This window comes from Mastigoproctus giganteus, chromosome 10 (genome assembly GCF_048544385.1).
Source record: "Mastigoproctus giganteus isolate SK-2022 chromosome 10, ASM4854438v1, whole genome shotgun sequence".
Lineage (NCBI taxonomy): Eukaryota > Metazoa > Arthropoda > Arachnida > Uropygi > Thelyphonidae > Mastigoproctus > Mastigoproctus giganteus.
Window position 1 is genome coordinate 80,929,394 of NC_143584.1, and position 21,736 is coordinate 80,951,129.

At 38.1% G+C, this 21,736-nt stretch overlaps 1 protein-coding gene across 4 annotated transcripts in view; it reads right to left on the reverse strand.

Annotated features, from left to right (window-relative positions):
• LOC150079116 (serine/threonine-protein phosphatase 4 regulatory subunit 1-like) overlaps nucleotides 1–21,736 on the reverse strand; it is a 672,615-nt gene that overhangs the window by 294,650 nt on the left and 356,229 nt on the right. For all 4 annotated transcript variants that reach the window (XM_090384028.1, XM_090384027.1, XM_090384026.1 and 1 more), the window contains one exon: nucleotides 11,784–11,844. In XM_090384028.1, coding sequence (XP_090240154.1) covers nucleotides 11,784–11,844 — 61 coding nt within the window. The remainder of the gene's footprint in view (nucleotides 1–11,783; nucleotides 11,845–21,736) is intronic.

Below are 21,736 nucleotides of genomic sequence, written 5' to 3' on the forward strand. Positions count from 1 at the left end.
TTATCAACTGATAAGTTAATATAAAATTTGAATACATTACAAGGAAATGTGGCACGTTAATCATGCGTCATTGTTGTAGCACGGACGTGTGCTGCTTTACGCCAGTGATCATCCATCAATAAAACGGTTGTTTCTAGGATGGGATGTAGACGCATGCCTTTCTGGCGATTTAATGCCTTAGGATTGTTTATTATGTTTAGTGACTCTAGCCCTAGGCGGTGGCGAAAGTGTCGCGCGTGGTCCACTATCTCAAAGTCGCGCTTGGGGTCAAGATCGTGGTTGGTAGCCCAAAAATGTTCTGCGAACGCGGACCGGTCAGTTTCGGCAAGCCGGATTGCTCTGTCGTGTTCCGTGAGGCGATCCTGGAGACGTCTCGATGTCTCACCTACGTAGCAACTGTTACAGGCCCTACAGGTGATACGGTACACTACATTGCTGCGTAAAACAGGTGTGATAGGGGTCTTCACGCTGGAGACAAGTGAACGTGGGTTCCTACCGGGTAATTGCACACATTTGATGCTGTAACTTCTAAGGACCTTCGAGATATGTCCTGACACTCCTGGATAGTACGGAATGTAGGCGGACGATATGCCGACTTGTTTCGGAGGTCTTGGGTTGGATGTAAGTTCTTCTGCCTGTAACAGGCATCTGTTTAGTACATGGGATGGATAACCGCATCTGGTTAGGTCCGCCTTCACACGGGAGATCTCGTTACGTCTAATTGTGTCGGTGCTGGAATGGCTCCAGGCCCTGGAGAATAGGGTGCGGGCAGTGCTATTGAGATGGCTTGGAGCGTGGCCGGACCTGTAGTTGGTGAATTGACCGCACTACATGGGTTTGCGGTATACTGAGGTCTCTAGACGTGGGCCTACGCGATGCACTAGCACGTCCAGAAACGGGAGCGAACCGTTCACCTCTGATTCTACGGTAAACTTGATGAAATTGGATAGGGAGTTGAGGTGTTCTAGTAGTACCGTTTCAGAACCACGTGGTATTATGGTAAAAGTCCAGACTGTTACAACATCTACAAGGTAAGGTCTCGCCTATCGTATTTACAAACCTTATACATACCATCTGCCATCGGGCTAGTCAGACCTCAGATACCTACCGTTTACGCCAACAGCGCAAGTTCATAAACTTAAGCATAGAAGCTAACTCCTTAAAGGCGAACACTCGTTCAAACGACACAACTTCTTTCGTCTTGAATCTAAGTAACAAACAACTGTCCAACGAGCAGCTGAATGTTTTATCAAACGGTATGAAATTCGCCGTTATACCATCGAAACCTCCCATCACACAGCTCGCTATGGGTATAGAAGCCAGTATTACCAACCTTCCCAAAGAAACTGCCAACGAGATCCGATTCAAGACTGCCGCAATCCTCCGCAACACTCGAAAAACGTGCTCAAACCTCAACCACCGCCAGCGTGCCGCCCTGTCATCTATAAGAAAAGACAACTCCATCGCTGTACTTCCTGCGGATAAAGGGCGCCAGACTGTTGTGTTGGACCGATCAGCCTACCGAGAGAAAGCCTTGACCCTATTACTCGATCCTAACGTATATGAACCTCTACCTGATCCTCCTGTTAAAGTCTTGAAACGTCTGGAAGCAAATGTTAATAAACTTGTCCACGCATGGCTTAAAGATAAGAAGATCCCGACCACGACTCAGCATCTTCTACATGCTACTAGCCGCCAACTACCGCAATTCTACGGATTACCAAAGATCCACAAACCAGGTATTCCTCTCAGACCTATAGTGTCTTGCTGCAGTGCCCCAACGTATGAACTGTCCAAACATATCGCAAACCTCCTCTCGCCTCTTATAGGTAATACATCTCACACCGTTAAAAACAGCAGTGAATTCATTAACCTCATCAAGAACCTCTCGATCCCTGACAACTCTGTCATGGCATCATTTGACGTGGTTTCTTTATTCACCTCGATTCCCGTCCAACAGGCCGTGCACTGCGCCAGAAGGCTCCTTGAGAGCGACTTAAGCCTCCAATCCAGGACGTCACTATCCACTGATGACATCTGTACCGCCCTCAACCTATGCCTCTCTAGCAGCATCTTCACCTTTGAAGACTCACTCTACAAACAAGTACATGGCACTGCTATGGGTGCCCCTGTCAGTTCCGTAGTAGCTAACATCGCCATGGAAGATCTGGAGGAGCAGATACACCAGAACCCACCTACACCTATTACAACGTGGTGTAGATATGTCGACGATATTTTTACCATAATACCACGTGGTTCTGAAACGGTACTACTAGAACACCTCAACTCCCTATCCAATTTCATCAAGTTTACCGTAGAATCAGAGGTGAACGGTTCGCTCCCGTTTCTGGACGTGCTAGTGCATCGCATAGGCCCACGTCTAGAGACCTCAGTATACCGCAAACCCATGTGGGGCGGTCAATTCACCAACTACAGGTCCGGCCACGCTCCAAGCCGCCTCAATAGCACTGCCCGCACCCTATTCTCCAGAGCCTGGAGCCATTCCAGCACCGACACAATTAGACGTAACGAGATCTCCCGTGTGAAGGCGGACCTAACCAGATGTAGTTATCCATCCCATGTACTAAACAGATGCCTGTTACAGGCAGAAGAACTTACATCCAACCCAAGACCTCCGAAACAATTCGGCATATCGTCCGCCCACATTCCGTACTATCCAGGAGTGTCAGGACGTATCTCGAAGGTCCTTAGAAGTTACAACATCAAATGTGTGCAATTACCCGGTAGGAACCTACGTTCACTTGTCTCCAGCATGAAGACCCCTATCACACCTGTCTTACACAGCAATGTAGTGTACCGTATCACCTGTAGGGCCTGTAACAGTTGCTACGTAGGTGAGACATCGAGACGTCTCCAGGATCGCCTCACGGAACACGACAGAGCAATCCGGCTTGCCGAAACTGACCGGTCCGCGTTCGCAGAACATTTTTGGGCTACCAACCACGATCTTGACCCCAAGCGCGACTTTGAGATAGTGGACCACGCGCGACACTTTCGCCACCGCCTAGGGCTAGAGTCACTAAACATAATAAACAATCCTAAGGCATTAAATCGCCAGAAAGGCATGCGTCTACATCCCATCCTAGAAACAACCGTCTTATTGATGGATGATCACTGGCGTAAAGCAGCACACGTCCGTGCTACAACAATGACGCATGATTAACATGCCACATTTGCTTGTAATGTATTCAAATTTTATATTAACTTATCAGTTGATAAAGGGACACGCGTTCCGAAAGCTACTGGTTTTGTACTTTTATTTGTACTTTATTTGTTAATAAATAACTGGGTATAACTGTATATATCTGTATTTGAACTATGAACCCCAGTACTCCAGGCCCATTCGTTACTATTCAATTGCTTTATCATCAAGCAATATTCTTCATCAAGTTCATCAACCCCATTGAGAGTGAAGGAACAAACTGGTGTTTCAGTTGTTAAATCTTCTTCCTCAGCTTCTTCACATTTTGCCATTTCAAGGAGGTCTTCATTTTTGAGCTCTCCATTGTGTGTTTGAAGCAGATCAGTGACATCAGTTGTAGAAACTTCAAGCTGCAATTGGTTAAAACAATATTAACGATTGCTTCTGTTTCATTTTGTACGATCTCTGCTGGTTCTTGAAATCCTTCAAAATTATAAATAAACTGATGACAGAGTTTATTCCAAACACCCTTCATATTCTTCTCTGTAATTCTGTCCCAGGCTCATTTTATTATTTTGATCGCATCTAAAACATGGAATTCTTTAAGAGTTGGACCTCCTTCCTTATCTCTGTCTGAACAAATAAATGCATGCGCAGTAGTCAAGCATTGTATAGTTACGTGCATGTTTTGAAATCCGTATTTATGAATGTTTAGCATTTATTTATTGGAATTAATGTTCATATTTTCGATTCTGTTGATACTTGATATTTGGAAAAAAAAAAACACTCGTAAACCGGGGAACTTGTAAAGCAGGAACTGCCTATACACACTTTTAAGAAAATATAGCACAAGTAGGATGCTGAGACGTATGAATACAGGCCTGGCCAGTCTAACAGAGTTGGGGAGGGGGGGAAGGTAAAGTTACAAAGCAATGAAAAGTATTGAAGCCTACAACAGCTACAAGCTAATCTGTAATAGCACCACAGAGAAGGTTAGGGAGATCAAGGCTGAGTATGAGAAAGTACTGGCTAAGAGAACAGAAAATGGGGTTAAGGAGTTTTTCATGCATGTCACTAGAAAGAAGAATAAAAATGAATCAGATCAGTCCCTTGTGTGCTGATAACCAAGCTGATGTTGCTAGGTAAGTACTTCATATCAATCTTTACTGATGAGGGATACTTCACGGTGGCTGTGTGAGTATAGTTGTAAAGTATAAAATTAGCAATATTGATATTTCAGAAGATTTTTTATTTATTAGAAAAATTGAGCTTAAAGGCAAGTAAGGCTCCAAGAGTTGATGGCATATCAACAGAAATATTGAGGGAGGGAAGCAGCCAGAGAGTGCAGTGAAGCCACTGAGGTTAATTATGAGGGTATTAATGGACTTGGAAGAGATTCCTTTGGAATGGAGAAGTGACAATACATAAAGGCATTTTGTAAGAGTCAAGTTGATAACTACAGACCAGTTAATCTGACTTCAGTGGCAGAGAAAACCTTGGTGGCAATGATTAAGAAGAGCAATCCACAGACATGTAGCTAGAAATGGCATTCGAAGGACATACAGCATGGTTTTTTAAGGGAAAATCAAGTTTAACTAGCATGGTAAACTATTTTGATACTGCTACTCACGCACCGGATGTAGGGAAGAATTCTAACATAGATTATTTGGATTTTAGCAAGGCATTTGACCCAATCCCTATTTACTGTACCAGTTGGAACATATTGAGATTACTAGAAAGATTCTAAGATGGATTGCAGAGCAGAAGACAGAGGATTCTGATTAATGGATACTCTTCAGATTGGTGTAACATCAGAGGAGGCCTTCTCTCAATGATTAGTTCTTACTGTTGTTTCGGATTTTCATAAATGACATTCACAAAGGGATACAGAGCATGACATTAAAATCTGCAGAAGATATAAAGATTGTGAGAGTTGTTAAATGTTTAGTGCAGAACAGCACTCCTTCAGGATGGCTTGAACAAGTTTCAGGAATCGTCAGAAATGTGGTAGCTATGTTTTAATGCAGCAAAATGCAAGGAGAGAACATAGAACTTTGGGACAACTTTTTTTATTTTTTTTTTTTTTTTGTTTACGTAGGAATTTTTTGCCATTCTTCAGATAGCACCCTCTTTAAAATGCTCTTGTTGGAAATTTTTCTATTCCTCAATTCTAAATACAGCAGGTGGCACCGATCTCAACAGGGTTGATGTCTGGTGACTGCAGAGGTGTGATGAGTCTTCTGGGAATCATTGCACAGCAACTGTTTTCTTGTTTTGTGGAAGTATGTATGTTTTAGGTCAGTATTTTTTAAGTAGTAGAATCCATTTATCCCATTTCCAAGTCCATTTTATTCCATATATTCTCAAATCATTAGGTGGCCACTGTTGTATTTGACTGCAAAGCAGAGTAGCAATGGCTGATTCATATGACTAAGACAATACACTGAATTGGACCAGATTCTTCTGTTTTTGTCGATTTTGTTCATTTATAAAAGGCTTTTTCATTGGCATTGTACCATAGTTAAGCATTGTGCAGTATGTTTCTTATGGTTTGAACACTAACTTGTTTATTAATTGAAGTGATTTCAGAAGATAGTCTGAGCACTTGTAAAAGATTCCTTTACTATCTATAATTTGTCATTACTCTCTGGCAGCATCTTTGAACAGCCTGATTGTTATTTTTAGTGCTATTTATCTTTCTTACAAAACACAATTGTAACATTTAACAATGTACTGCTGTATTGAAAAGCACAGATTCAACATTTTACCAATTTGACAACTCTGACCTTCATCGAGTAAAAAAAACAGTTGTATACCACAGAGATATGGATAGCTGAAATTTCTTAGGGAACGTGTTTACTTTATTGAAAGTAAATACAAGCTAAATGCAATAACATAGCAAATGCAAATATGGAATTTGCATTTGCAATGTTATTTTTTTTTAGTGCTATTTTATTAAAATTTCTATTGATATAGATTGTTTTCATTTGTCATACTAGGGTGTGCAAATACTTCTTTTACCAAATGTATGTTACTGTAAAAGCCTAAAATTCAATAAATTGTATGATTTACCAATTCACTTTAATAAAAACCTGAAAGTGCAAATTCCATTGCTTTTACCCAAGCGAATCTAGTAAAACTTGAAAATCTTTTCCATGATCTGACTGAAGTATTCTATTAATTTAGAAATAGCAATACCTTATTTAAGACTTACTGCTCTGCTACAGTAAATCCTAGTATTTAACAATTTGCATCGGTAAAAGTCCATGTGATAATTGCATTTGCAAATTCTTTTCCAATATCAAGTAACGTATATTACGGTGCTTCGAATATAATTAATTTATTATCCAGACAATTCTGCAGGATAAGAAATATATCTCCCCACCCACTCTGTTTAAAAAATATGAATTATGCAAGAAATTATTATTGCTTTAAGCACAGTTTGATTATCACTTTTATGATTTTTAGCATTAGCAAAGGTACATGATGCAAGAAAGAAAGCTTATATAGCATCAGCCAAAAGAAAAAAAAAAAAAAAACCACTTATTTCACCCATCCACTCTCTCCAAATGTTTGTAAAGTTCTGCCTTGAATCTATTTAAGCTATCAACTTCTACGACAACAGATGGAAGCTTGTTCCAACAATCGACCATCCACTGGCTAAAGGCAAAATTCCGCACATCTATCCTACAACCATCTTTCCTCAATTTGAATTTATGCTCTCTCAGGCGTTTATTCTGAGCAAGGAGAAATCTCATAAGCATTGAGCATGCTCAAACCATTCGAGGCTTTATACACCTCAATCAGATTACCTCGCAGGTGTCTAGTCTCCAGACACTGTAATCTGCAAAACTTAAGCCTTTCTACGTAAGAGCAACCCTTTGTTCCATTCACTAATCTTGTTGACCTTCTCTGTACTCATTTCAACAGCTCTACATCCTTCTTAAAATCAGGCCTCCAGACCTGTATACAGTACTCAAGGCGTGGCCTGACCATTGCCTTATACAAGGGGATAATGACCTCCTTATCCCTGATAGAAAAATTCCTGTATATCAATGACAAGACATCATGAGCTACTCTTGCAGACAGTCTGCACTGCTCAGAAAACTTTATATCTGCCTGCACAATTACCCTTAGGTCCTTTTCATTCTCTACCACTGTCAGTGTAGTACCACAGAGTTGATACGTTACTCTGGGGTTACTGCTTCCAATATGTAGTACTTTACACTTGTCAAAATTAAACTTCATTTGCCACCTCTCAGCCCATCTGCTCAACTTTTCTAGATCCTGTTGCAGCAGAAACAGGATCTATAAAAGTTGAGCAGATGAGCTGTGTCTCTTTTCATCCTCCTTTGTGAATTGGGGTTATATTTGCACATCTCCAGTCCATGGGTACCTTCCCGTGAGTAGAGGTAATCTCTCATAATTATGGCTAAGGGTTTGCTTACTTCCTTTGCTGCCTCCTTTAATATAACTGGATAGATTCCATCCACCCCAGGTGCCTTTCTTATGTTTATCTTCAACAACTTCTCCTCCACTTTACTCTCAATTATTACAAGATTATCTGTCTTACTGGCAGAGTTGAATATACCTCTGGCATTCCACTTCCTGAATAACTCCTCATGTGTGAATGTAGATGCAAAATATTCATTTAGTTTGTTAGCTACCTGAGCAGGATCATCAACAGTTGAACCATCAATATCAAGTGGGACAATCTGATTTACCCCCTTCCTTCTAGAGTTTACATAAGTAAAGAACTCTTTGCTGTTTTTCTTCGCATCTTTTGTCAAAGATTTCACGTAATCTGCCTTCGCCTACCTAACCTCCTTTGTGACTTGGTTACAGACCAGCTTATATCTATCATAGGCTTCTGTGTTACCTGTTATTTTATATGTAACCCATACATTTTTCTTCTCTGTCACATGTCTAGTTAGTTCACCTGACATCCATTTAGGCCTAAATCTTGAACAATATTTCTTAGTTGGTATGAAAAGCCTAGTAGCTTCCAAGATTAATTCTTTGAATGCTTCGCATTTTGAATTTGCTGTTGGCAACATCATCACTACTATACGCTCCCAGCGTACAGAATTTAAATACTGTCTCAGACCACCGTAGTCACCTTTACAAAAGCAAAAACCCTTCCCTTTACCCTTGATGTTAGTTACCTCTTTGAGTAAATCCCACTTCAGCACACTGTGATCACTGCCACCTAGTGGTTCCTTTATCTGCAGATTCTTAATACATGAAGAATCACTACTGATAATCAGATCAAGAGTATTACTCCCTCTAGTTGCCTCCCAAACATGCTGCTGTAGAAAACAATCATCCAATAAATCCACAAAAGCCTTGCTAGTGTGTGAGTGACCAGCCCACAAATTCCAGTCAATCTCTGGGAAATTAAAATCCCAAATTATAAGACACACTGATTTCCTGGCCTACTCTGGACAACTGCTCATTATACTCATCAGATTCATTAGGCCTATAACACACACCTACTCTCATTTTTCCTTTCCCTGTGCTTTTGTCACACCAAACAGACTCAACACTACATTGTCCACAAACATCAGTTGGATGCACTTCTTTAGATTTTATGTGTTTCTTAACTAACAGCATAACCCCCCCTCCTCCCTTCCTGTCCTGTCTATCCTTTCTGGACACATTGTACTCCCCAAATTCCAATTCTGCACTGCTTATATCTGTGTGACACCATGTCTCTGATATCCCAACAATATCTGCCTTTGATGTCTTGACTAGAACTTCAAGCTCATCGAATTTATTCACTATACTCCTAGCACTGGTGTACATGCAAGTATACATGCACCTGTTTCTACTCTTAGTTACCCTAACAAAGCCCATGTATTTACTTGTTCCACTATGACTCCCAGCAGTCCTGGAAATCTCCACTGCCTTGTTTTCCAGGCTGCCACTCAATTGCATTTCAATAGAAGCAATGCAAGAATCACTTTCACCTCTGACTGCAGCTATTGTTAATCTATTAGGCCACATATACCCCCCCAAGCTAGCAGTTTTCTGACCCACCTAACCCTCTCTCGATAGCATCAGCAAATATTCTTGCACCCTTTCTATTTAAGTGTATCCCATCCCTGTAGAAGCAGTCTCTCCTGTTAAAAAGCACAGACCAGGCTGAGAAAAATTCTACCCCTTGAGCCTTGCACAATCTCTCCAGGGCCGAACTGATCGACAAGGCTCTCATCATATACTCCCTCCTATCGTGTCTGGGCAGAATTGTAGACACTTTCAAATTCAACCTTAACTCATGGCTTTTTTTTCAACATTGACTTGTACAGTAAACCCCCGCTATTCGCGGTATCTGTATTCATGGTTTCGCGTATTCTCGATCGCCGATTTAATATAAAATGAAACCTAAAAAAATGTGAATTTTAAAGCGGCGTTAAAGTTTTCAGCCATAAAAAAACATGGGCGTGGCTAAAATTATCTTTCCCGGTCAAAACAGCGCTCAGTGGGTGGGGGAAAGAGGTGACAAAATCATGAGCGTGTATGTTTCTCGCTAATCCTTGTTCAGTACATGTTATGCGCTTGTCATGGAAGGTTTCATCGTTTGTTTTTAATTTATATGCTTATAAATTGAATAAATGTATCAATTTATAAATTGATATTATTTTAAGCATATCAATTTATAAATTGATATGCTTAAAAAATGGTAAATCTACCATTTTGCAGTGTAAAACAAACTTTTTCGAGTGTGTTAACGGAAGAAAGTGATTTTATTGTGGACAAGTTCTTTCTAACCCCTACAAAAATATGGCTAAGAATAACAAGAGAAATGTGAAAATATCAAAGAAGGTGATGACATTAGGGAATAAAATTGAGTTATTAGATAAAATTTCTAATGGTGTAAGTGTCTCCTCGGTGGCAAAACATTATAAAATCAATGAGTCAACGGTACGATCAATCAAGAAATCGGAATAAAAAATCCGCCGTAGTGTCCGTGAAAACGCGCTAATTGCTTCAAAAATTTGCTCTGTAACTTGTGATGTTAAATTAGAAAAAACGGAAAAGGCTTTAAATCTGTGGATAGAAGACCGAACTCGAAATAAAATTCCGTTAAGTTCGCTCATCATTCGTGAAAGGGCAAAACTCCTTTATCAACACTTTAGCAAAACTGGTGATAACACTGGCAGGATAAGTTTTTTAGCTAGCAAAGGCGCTGGATTGAAAGATTTGTTTGAAATTTCTAATAAATATTACATTTAATATTAAATTGTTTCTTATTTTCATTTCGATGTCATATGCTTGCATTTCACTATATACTGTCGATGTACATAGTCATATTATGAAGGTACATATAATACATACATAGACAAAATTTTAGACTAGTTTTTCTTATATATTTCATACTTTGGAACGGAACCACTTTATTACTATGGGAGCCATAACTCAGTATTCGCGTTTTCGGTATTCGTGACATTTCTCAGGAACGTAACCCCGCGAATAGTAGGGGTTTACTGTACTTGTTAAGTAATTCTGCCGGTCTTCTACTCTTAATATCATTAGTACCAAAATGTACAACAATATCACCTTTTGTGCCCTTTAAAGATAATATCTGCTCTACAACATCATCAACCTTTGCCCCTGAAAGACATACCCTGGTCCTGTTCCATCTATCCTTTTTGCACAATATGTTCCCCATTTCCCTGACAATAGAGTCACCTACAACAACTAGTTCCTTTGGGACCAGCACATTCTGCCTTGGGGGTTGTCGCTGTTTTGCATGATGTTCAAGTGCAAGCTCTGGAATTGATGTGACTGAGAGGTTGTGGGCCCCCAATTTAAATCCTTCGAGAGCATCCACCCTGTCCTTCAAGCTCTCATATAAGCCCATAACAATGCTGAGTTGGCACCTGATTCCCTCACACTCCTTACATCACGCATTTAAAGAAGGATATGGGGAGGATATATTCCCTATTCCCGAAAAATTGTTGGTAACAGTGCAAAAGGAAAGTGACGATAATTTCCTGGTTCATTTGTTTTATGATTTTTAAACAAGTACAGTAGGGGCTATCCCTACAAAGCTGAGTTATGGATTCACTATATTCCAAATACAGTGAATACATTTCCCAGACAACCTTGTAGAGATAGCAGATAAACCTTCTCAACCTCTTCTATGCCCAGGTTTAAATATCAGAAAGGTGAATGAACTACTGATGTGCAGCATTTTTTTGATATTTCAGACTTTTATCAAATTTGTAAATTACAGGATTTCAGGTTTTACAGCACAATTAATATTTATACAATAAATATTTTTTCCCCCAAAACATGATGATAATGATGATACAGGTCCCCGCACTGAGAGATCTTTTCCCAAAAATTCATCTTCTACACAGTTTTGCATCTTATGGTCCAGGGCATCACATAGTCCAGAAAATACAGTACTTATTTCTTCAAGAAAGAAAAAATAAAAGTTGTGTGTCACATAAAAAATTCTATTACTGTTAAGAATTTTGTCAACCAATTTCATTCTGCAGCCTGTAAATGAAGGGGGGGGGGGAAGTATGATTCTCTACAACAAATATGGTAATATAACTTTATACAGATTAAGAACTAAGAGATGAGCAAAGTTCCTATTATTTAGCAATACCTTTATCAATTAAACCATGTTCCATCATTGTTAGAAGGGCTCCTTGGCTTGTTTTTCTCAACTAGGAAAAATATGAATTTATTAAAAATAGTTAGATTCAGAAGCAAAATGTGATGATTACATTCCAAATTAAAGAACTATTGCTATCATTATTATTTATTCATTTCAATTTACATTTTTCCTTAAACAGCCTGTCTAGCTAGTATGGCATTTACAGGTACACTGCTTAATTCCTTCCATGAGTGAAATTAAATACATTCAAAATCAAATGTATAATAAAATTAAGTAATATTGATTTAATAATGTATCTCACTAAATACACATTTCAGTTTCAAATACACACTCACCTACAATACTGATTACTTCCAAATTAAAATACACAAAAAATGAAGTTCAGCCACCATGGCATTTCTGTACATCCTGTCAGAGAACATCCATTCACAAGACAACTTTAAGGAATAGTGAATATGTTGCCCAGATAACTATGCAGGGTTGTATCAGTATTAATTACAGCCATATGGCACAAGGAAGCCTAAGGCTTATACAGAACCAGCCAAAAATAAAAAATAAAAATAAAAAGATAAAATAAATAATTAAACCTCCTCCCATAGGTTACTATCCAGTTGACCTTAGAAAATTTTCCCAAAGTGTCAGCCTCAACCACCAATGTAAATAACTTATTCCAGTAATTTATAACTCGCAAGCTAAAATAAAACTTCTGGTAATCCATTCTAAAAATCGCCCTCGTAACTTGAATCTATGGCCCCTAGTTCTAGAATCATTTATCACTGTGAACATTTTGTCCTTATTCATTTTGGTTTTCCTGCTCAGAGTCTTAAACACCTTAATCAAATTTTCTCTTAAGGTGCCTAGTTTCCAGGCTGTGCAATCCACATATCCAATATCTTTCCTCATAGGGGCAACCTTTTGCCAATCTCACCAAGTGAGTTACCTGTCTTTGAATCATTTCAAGAAGCTTGATGTCTTTTTTTTATGTGCGGTCTCCAAACTTGAACACAGTATTTCAATCAGTAGTGTAATTATGCCAATGCAGCGCATTTGGATCCAAACAGAAAGGGGTCGAAGGTCTCCTGCCCAAAACAGAAAAAAATTTAATTGAGTGAAAATGTTAAGTTTCTTAGTATGTTTATGATTAAATTTACTATGTCTACAAACAATAATTTTTTTTTCACATAAAGCATGTTTATTGTTAGCCAGTTGCACAGCACAAGTGAAACTGCAGTGAATAGAGATGAAATGGTATTAGCATAGCTGCTGCTTCCGGGGCAATTTTTAAGGATTTGTGGCTGCAGCAGTAAAAGTCAAATAGGGCCAACTTATGGGGGGGTGGCATTTATTGAGTAATACAATAGTATTACTATTGCAATCGCAATCTCATTATTAATGATGCAGTAAATGGAGTACCAGAAACATTCAACTATTTCAACATTGTCCAAAGTATATATGTGTTTTTTAGCTATTACAAGTGAATATGATATTGTATTAAAGAAATTAAATTCAACATATTGGTCTAGTCAACTTGCATCTATAATTGCTATAAAATTGAGATTTTCCAATTTGCTAATGGCATTAAATAAAATTATCATACAACTTTCAAAAAGTGATGAAAGGTTGGGAGCTGTCCGGATTAAAAATAATACTGAAAACTTTGATTTTCTGTTAACCACTGTACTGATAGGATAGAAAAAAATCTTGTCAAGTATTATTTCAACATCAACGATTTTGGAAAGAATGAACATGGATATCGGTCAAGCTGCATTGGGCATAGAAACATTGTATAATAAAGTGAAAAAATAATTCATTTATAGCAAAGGCTTAATTAAGTCTTTGCTATAAATTACCTTTTAACTGTCAATTGAAAAAATTAAGAAAAAAAGAATTTGAAAATATCATCAAGGAAGCATCATCTATTGTACATAAATGGGGTATACCTTGTCCATTTCCAAATGAATGGAGGTGATTTGTTAAGAAACATTTTGATGAACTGGCAGAGGATACCGATTTGAAAATGCAGAACTGCTCTTTAAAGTTAACTTCTTTTTTTATTGTGTAATTGACTTAGTGACTACCCACCTTTTGTGGCAGAGAAAAGCTCTGCCACAAAAGGTTTCAAGGACTAAATAAATTTTCTAACTTGTTTGCATTTCTTACTCCAACTCAATTAATCCAAATGGATGAAAATTCCATTATAAAAAATGCAGAGAAGGTGCTAAAGGAATTTAAGTGACTTTCCAGAATCATTTTCAATGCAATTACTACTTTGCATAAAGCCTCTAAAAAGTGAAATTGCAAAAATTAAAACTATTCACCAATTTGCAGAACTAGTCATAGTAAAATACTACGATGTGAGTGTTAGTTTTTCGGAGATGTGCTCCTTATTGATATTATTTTTGACAACTCCTGTTACTCTATCACTCGCAGATTTCTCTTTGTTGAAATTAAAATTAATTAAGAATTATTTGAGAAAGACCATGGGAAAATGTCTATTAGCACTAGTACTGCTTACCATAGAAGTGCAAGGAGCTGAAAGAATGCATGTTTCTAAATTAATTCATGATTTTGCCAGTGCCAAATCTAGACAAAAACCATTCTAAATTATTTAAGTCAATATATTACTTCATTTAATTTTCAGAATTTATTTTTCATTTTTATATTTACAGAATTTAATATTATTTTTGCTTTTATATTGTACTGATTAAGATTTTAAATACACATTTACCGTTCATTGTATTGTTAATTTTTTATTTTTACCAAAACAAATATTTTCAGGGGAGCCTACACTAAACTTTGCATTGGGGCCCACTTTTTCTAATTACGCCACTGATTCCAACTGTCGTCTAACAACAGCCTTGTATAATGAGATAATAATGTCCTTATCTCTACTAGAAAATGTTCGATAAATCATCGAGAAGACACCACGAGCCTTCCTTGCAACCTGTCTACAACGCTTGGAGAACTTCATGTCTGACCATATCATAACTCCCAAGTCCCTTTCTTCCACTACAGACTTTAGTTCAGGTCCACCAAGTATATAAGTTATTTTGGGGTTACTGTTCCCCGAGTCTAAGACCTTGCATTTTGCTGAATTAAAGAATAGCTCTGCCACTTCTCTGACCATCCCTGAAGTCTATCTAGGTCACTCTGAAGAAGCTCTGCTTGGGGGTGATCATTAACTACTCTACCGATCTTTACATCATCTGCAAATTTAAACATCACTCCCTCCCTTCTATCCCTTCATCGATATCATTTAAGAAAATCAAAAACAATAGTGGTCCCAATACTCATCCTTGGGGAACCCCACTTTTTACATTAACCCAATCTGAGGAATAACCATTTATCACAACCCTCTGCCTCCTAAGGATTTTCCCTGCGATTCCAACTTGTTCCAGCTTATAAAGTAACTGCTCACGTGTGACTGAGTCAAATGCTTTGCTGAAATCTAAATAAACAATGTTGAAATTATTCCTTAATCCAAGCTCATTACTGACCCTGTCAAAAGAGCTAACCAGATTTTTTGTTAAAAATGGTTTTCCCTTTACAAAACCATGCTGTCTATCTTTCAGAATTCCATTTCTATCTAAATGATCCTGAATTTCACTCCTGATCATTGCCTCCATGATTTTCCCTACTACTGAAGTTATACTGACTGGTCAGTAATTTCCCATTACATTCTTTGTTTGTTTGTTTGTTATTTGGTTTTTAGGAGCATTAGCAACTAAGGCCATATTGCTCCGGGGATATGCAGTAGTCATTCCCTGACCTTTCCGCATCCTCCATATTTGGTGGTCACGGGTTCGAACCCCAGTCTAATCAAGAAGCATGTGCTACGAACTGCTGCTCCTGCCCACCTGGCAATGGAGGCACCCTACATTCTTAGAACCACCTTTATGTATTGGCGATGCATTGGCAATTTTCCAATCAGATGAAATCTCTCCTGAATCCAGTAATGCTCTCATAATTAGCCTTAATGGTTCAATACACTCACTTGCCGCCAACATTAAAATTACAGGGTATATACCTTCAACCCCAGGACCCTTACTCACCTGTAGGGTCAAACGTTTTTTCATTAAATAATCATGTGAAATTTCAATATCATTAATTACATATTTTTCAACTTAACTGCCATAATCTCTCATTGACATAAAGGGTTTTCCTTTTGTAAATATAGATGCAGAATAACTGTTGAGTTCATCTCCAACATCAGCTGGGGTATCTAATACTATCCCATGTCCATTACATAAAGGGCTTATCTGATTTGTCCTTCTCTTCTTTGCATTTATATATGTGAAGAATTCCTTATTTCCACTCTTTTCTCTCTTTGCCAGCAATTTCTCACAATCTGCTTTTGCCAGCCTAACCTTTTTTGTGGCTGTTATAGGCTTCAGTAGTTTTCATTGCTCTAACTTTTCCATACTGTCTTTTTCTGCTCAAGTAATCTGGCAACTTCATTATTCATCCAACTTAGAATCCTCTTGATGGAATATTTTTTAATGGTATATATGCATTCATGGCTTCTATGATTAATGTTTTAAAGGTATGTCATTATTCAATTGTATTCACTCCCTGTGAGATACCTAGCCAGTTAATAGAGGCCATGTAGCACCTTAAGCTGTCGTAATTTCCTTCTCTGAAATTATAAGCCATTCCTTTGCCTTTAACTACTGATACCTCTCTCTTCATCGTCCACTGCAGAACTACGTGATCACTTCCTGCTACTGGTTCCTGTACTTTCAGCCCTATTATGTCATCTGGTTCGTAGGTGATGATCATGTCTAGAATATTCCTTTCCCTGACATGTTGGTACAAATAAAAATCATCTAGTTGATTTAAAAAATTTTGTCCCCCATGTCAAAATTGCCTTTCCCATTTTCTCCACACAATTAGAGGCAAATTAAAATCACCCATAATAAGACATTCACGCTTACTTGCCCATTCCATTTGCATGTAGAGGCTCTCATCATAATCTTACAATCACCTGGCCTGTAGATTACTCCCACTGTCATTTACCTTTACTTCCAACTACCTCATACCATACAGATTCTATACTAGCATGTGAAACGTCTGAATCCGGGAAAGCTTTCATCATGCTCAGGCTGCTTTTGATAAGAAGAATGACCCACCATCCCTGATATCTGCCCTATCTTTCCTAAATACATTGTACATACAGTACTGAAACTCATTATCTCCTATTTCCATACTTGTCCTAACCAGCAGTTCGAATTCACTCATTCTATTAATGACACTTCTCTGGATAACATTCATCGCAATCACTCTATAATCATAACCACTTATGCAAAGTGAAATTCAATATTCAAATAGAAAAAATTTACACTGGTAAAAAATAATTAAAACAATGATACACCAACCTGTAATAATGCCAAAAATGCTGTAAAATAAAAATAAAATGAATAAATTTTATTTATTACAGAATACTGAGTTACTAAATAAACTGAATTTATTGGAATCTGTCTTTTAATTTTAACATTTAATATGATACACACACATGCACTGAAGATATTACAATAAAATCTGAGCTAATTTTATTATAAAATTGATAGTTAGATTTTAAACCCCAGTAAAGGTCTTCAAAAAAAGGTCATCGTCTGCTTGTGTTGTTACTTTCAGGTCAGTTCTAACTGTTTTTGGTTATTAGTTACTTTTGACAACTGAATGTGTGAAATCCAAGCTCATTTCTGTTCAGGAATTTCCCCAAGGTTTCTGGGGGGGGGAAACAGTTTTACAGGGCACCATTAAACTTTAATGATCATGTAAAAATTAAAAACTCTGCATTATTTTGATAATGGGGAGGAGGCCAATAGCCTTATCTGGGACTACCCCTGTCCTTGTCAATGGCCATATTTCACAAGGCCTCGGATACTACAACTCTGCTTCTTAGTAAAAATCTCTAGTCACATATTTTATGATGCACCAGACATCAACTAAACTCTACTAAAGTTCCCAAGTTACAAATGATACTATCAGTTCCATATTAATCACATTTAGTCTCTGCAATTTTTTAAGCCAATGTGTTGCCATACAAGTTATAATAAGTTGAGGCTGGTCACATTTAAGAGAACCTACTAGGGAGAAAAAAAAATAATGATAATAATCAAATAATAACTACTACTAGCCAAAATGAAGCTGGTACATTTACGAAAAAAGCTGATGCAAGAAGCCACCACTGATGGTCACAAAAGAAGAGAGAAAAAAAAAAAAAAAGATTGTTAGATATGATTTATACTAACTATAACCTGTGTTTGGGGATAATTCCTGTTCACATTATAGACTGGTCCACTTCCTGGTTACATCACCATCCTAGATCTAAAAATTATCACAGTTCAGTATTTGTTCTCTTTCCACTTGTACAAATATGCAAAACCAACACTCTCTTCCAAAATGCCTGAAGCATCCAGAACAAAGTTCCCATCCTTATGAATCATAATTGCTAATGACAACTACAATTCACTGCGATCACCAAAGCACAGCTTACTCTGGAAAGTGACTTAAATAACTTACTGCCAATTTTAACTAAAGCAGAGAGGCTATTTCATGAGAATCTACCAAATTGCTTCAACTCAGCTCACTTCCCCTTACAAACTACATTCACAGTGCCTTACCATCTCACAATGCCAAGATGTTCTCCTAAGTATGGGTGCAAAACAAAATTATCATCACGTTTCTTAACCAAGATCTGACCTAGTTCCTGCACTTTTGTGCCCTGGTCAGTCTACCTTTACATTTCTCTCAAATATGTCTGGATTTGGCTGATTTTCTGTTTTACTTTTATTTCACACATAATAATAAAACAATACCTATATGGTGCCAGGTCTCTTCACAAAACAAATTATGATGGAACTCTAACTTATCCATTCTTTATCAGAATAACCACAAATCATTTTGGAACTACCAAAAGCTCTCAATCAACATATACTCACTTCTCATCTCAGTGGTCCCAATTTAATACTGCTAAGAGAAATGCCCTAAAATTCAGTTCACAAATGCTAATCTATTTTCATCTAAATGTCAGATGAACTGAAGAGACTTATGGTAGTGAATTGAAATACATGGGATGTATATAAATTATCTAGTGATACAGATACATTAGCATTAGCATCTGGCATTACCAAAGGCACATGATGCAAGAAAGCAAGCTTATATAACATCAACAAAAAAAAAAAAAAAACCTTATTTCACCCATCCACTCGCTCCAAATATTTGTCAAGTTCTGCCTTGATTCTATTTAAGCTATCAACTTCTACAACAGATGGAAGTTTATTCCAGCAAACAACCACCCGCCGACTGAAGGCAAACTTCCACACATCTATCCTACAACCATCGTTCCTCAATTTGAATTTATGCCATCTCAGGCAATTATTCTCAGCAAGAGAAAGAATCCCATCAGCATTGGGCATGCTCAAGCCATTAAAGGCTTTATACTCCTCAATCATATCACCTCGCAGGTGCCTAGTCTCCAGACACTGTAATTTGCAAAACTTAAGCCTTTCTTCGTAAGAGCAATGATTAGTGAATGGAATCTTTGTTCCATTCACTAATCTTAATGACCTTCTCTGTACTCATTCCAACAGCTCTACATCCTTCTTAAAATCAGGCCTCCAGACCTGTATACAGTACTCAAGGTGTGGCCTGACCACTGCCTTATACAAGGGGATAATCACCTCCTTATCCCTGCTAGAAAAATTCCTGTATATCAATGACAAGACATCATGAGCTACTCTTGCAGACAGTCTGCACTGCTCAGAAAACTTCATATCTGCCTGCACAATTACCCCTAGGTCCTTTTCATTCTCTACCACTGTCAGTGTAGTACCACAGAGTTGATACATTACTGCTTCCCATATGTAGTACTTTACACTTGTCAATGTTAAACTTCATTTGCCACCTCTCAGCCCATCTGTTCAACTCTTCTAGATCCTGTTGCAGCAGCGTACGGTCATTAGTGTCATTAACAACCCTGCCAACCTTCATATCGTCTGCAAACTTCAACATTAAGCCTGATATACCATCATCAATACCATTCATAAATAGAGAAAACAACAATGGACCCAACACCGAACCCTGAGGGTCTCCACTAATAACATTACTCCATGAAGAGTTCACTGATTATCACTGTCTTCTCCCACTCAACCATACCTTTATCCATAGCAGCAATTTGCCTCCAATGCCACACTGCTCCAATTTGTGCAGCAGTCTTCCATGTGCAACAGTATCAAAAGCCTTTCAAAGATCCAAATATATGATATCAAAGTTATTCCCTGCATCCAGTTCCATTCTGACCACATCATAGTATCCAATCAAATAGGTCAGACAAGACTTCCCCTTAACAAACCCATGCTCTGTCCAAGCTATAACTGAAGTCTTGTCTAAATGATCCTGCAATGCTTCTTTAACCAGTGCCTCCATTAATTTCCCTGGAACAGAAGTTAAACTAACAGGTCTGTAATTACCTGTGTCTCGTTTCATTCTCCTTTGTGGATTGGGGTTACATTTGCACATCTCCAGTCCATGGGTACCTCACCTGAGTAGAGGTAAGCTCTCATAATTATGGCTAAGGGTTTGCTTACTTCCTTTGTCGCCTCCTTTAATATAACTGGATAGATTCCATCCACCCCAGGTGCCTTTCTTATGTTTATCTTCAACAATTTCTCCTCCACTTTACTCTCAGTTATTACAAGATTATCTAGCTTACTGCCAGAGTTGAATATACCTCTGGCATTCCACTTCCAGAATAATTCCTCATGTGTGAATGTAGATGCAAAATATTCATTTAGTTTTTTAGCTACCTGAGCAGGATCACCAACAATTGAACCATCGATATGAAATGGGCCAATCTGATTTATCCCTCTTCCTTCTAGAGTTCACATAAGTAGTAGTAGTAGTAGTGGCATGTGATGCAAGAAAGCAAGTGTATGAGCTTATGCAACATCAGCCCAAAAAAAAAAAAAAAAAAAAAAACGCACCATTTCCACCAAATGCCTGTCCAGTTCCTCAAATTTATTCAAACTATCAACTTCCACAACGACAGATGGAAGTTTGTTCCAGCAATTAACCACCAGCTGGCTACAGGCAAATTTCCGCACATCTATTCTACATCTGTCTTTTCTTAATTTGAATTTATACCCCCCTTAGGTTCGTAATCTGAACAAGTAGAAGGATCCCATCAGAATTCAGCATGCTCAACCCATTCAAGGCCAGTAAAGAACTCTTTGCTGTTTTTCTTCGCATCTTTTGCCAAAGATTTCTCGTAATCTGCCTTCGCCTGCCTAACCTCCTTTGTGACTTGGTTACAGACCAGCTTATATCTATCATAGGCTTCTGTGTCACCTGTTATTTTATATGTATCCCATGCATTTTTCTTCTCTGTCACATGTCTAGTTAGTTCACCTGACATCCATTTAGGCCTAAATCTTGAACAATATTTCTTAGTTGGTATGAAAAGCCTAGTAGCTTCCAAGATTAATTCTTTGAATGCTTCCTATTTTGAATTTGCTGTTGGCAACATCATCACTACTATACGGTCCCACCATATAGAATCTAAATACTGTGTCAGACCACCGTAGTCACCTTTACAAAAACAAAAATCCTTCCCTTTACCCTTGATGGTAGTTACCTCTTTGAGTAAATCCCACTTCAGCACACTGTGATCACTGCCACCTAGTGGTTCCTTTATCTGCAGATTCTTAAATGCATGAAAAATCACTACTGATAATCAGATCAAGAGTATTACTCCCTCTAGTTGCCTCCCAAACATGCTTCTGTAGAAAACAATCATCCAATAAATTCACAAAAGCCTTGCTGGTGAGTATGGGCTTAGCACACCCAGGGTCCTGAGCTGGATATCATAATTCTTCTCTTTCTTGGTGATTCCTTTCTGCTTTTCTCTCTCTCTCTCTCTCTCTCTCTCTCTCTCTCTC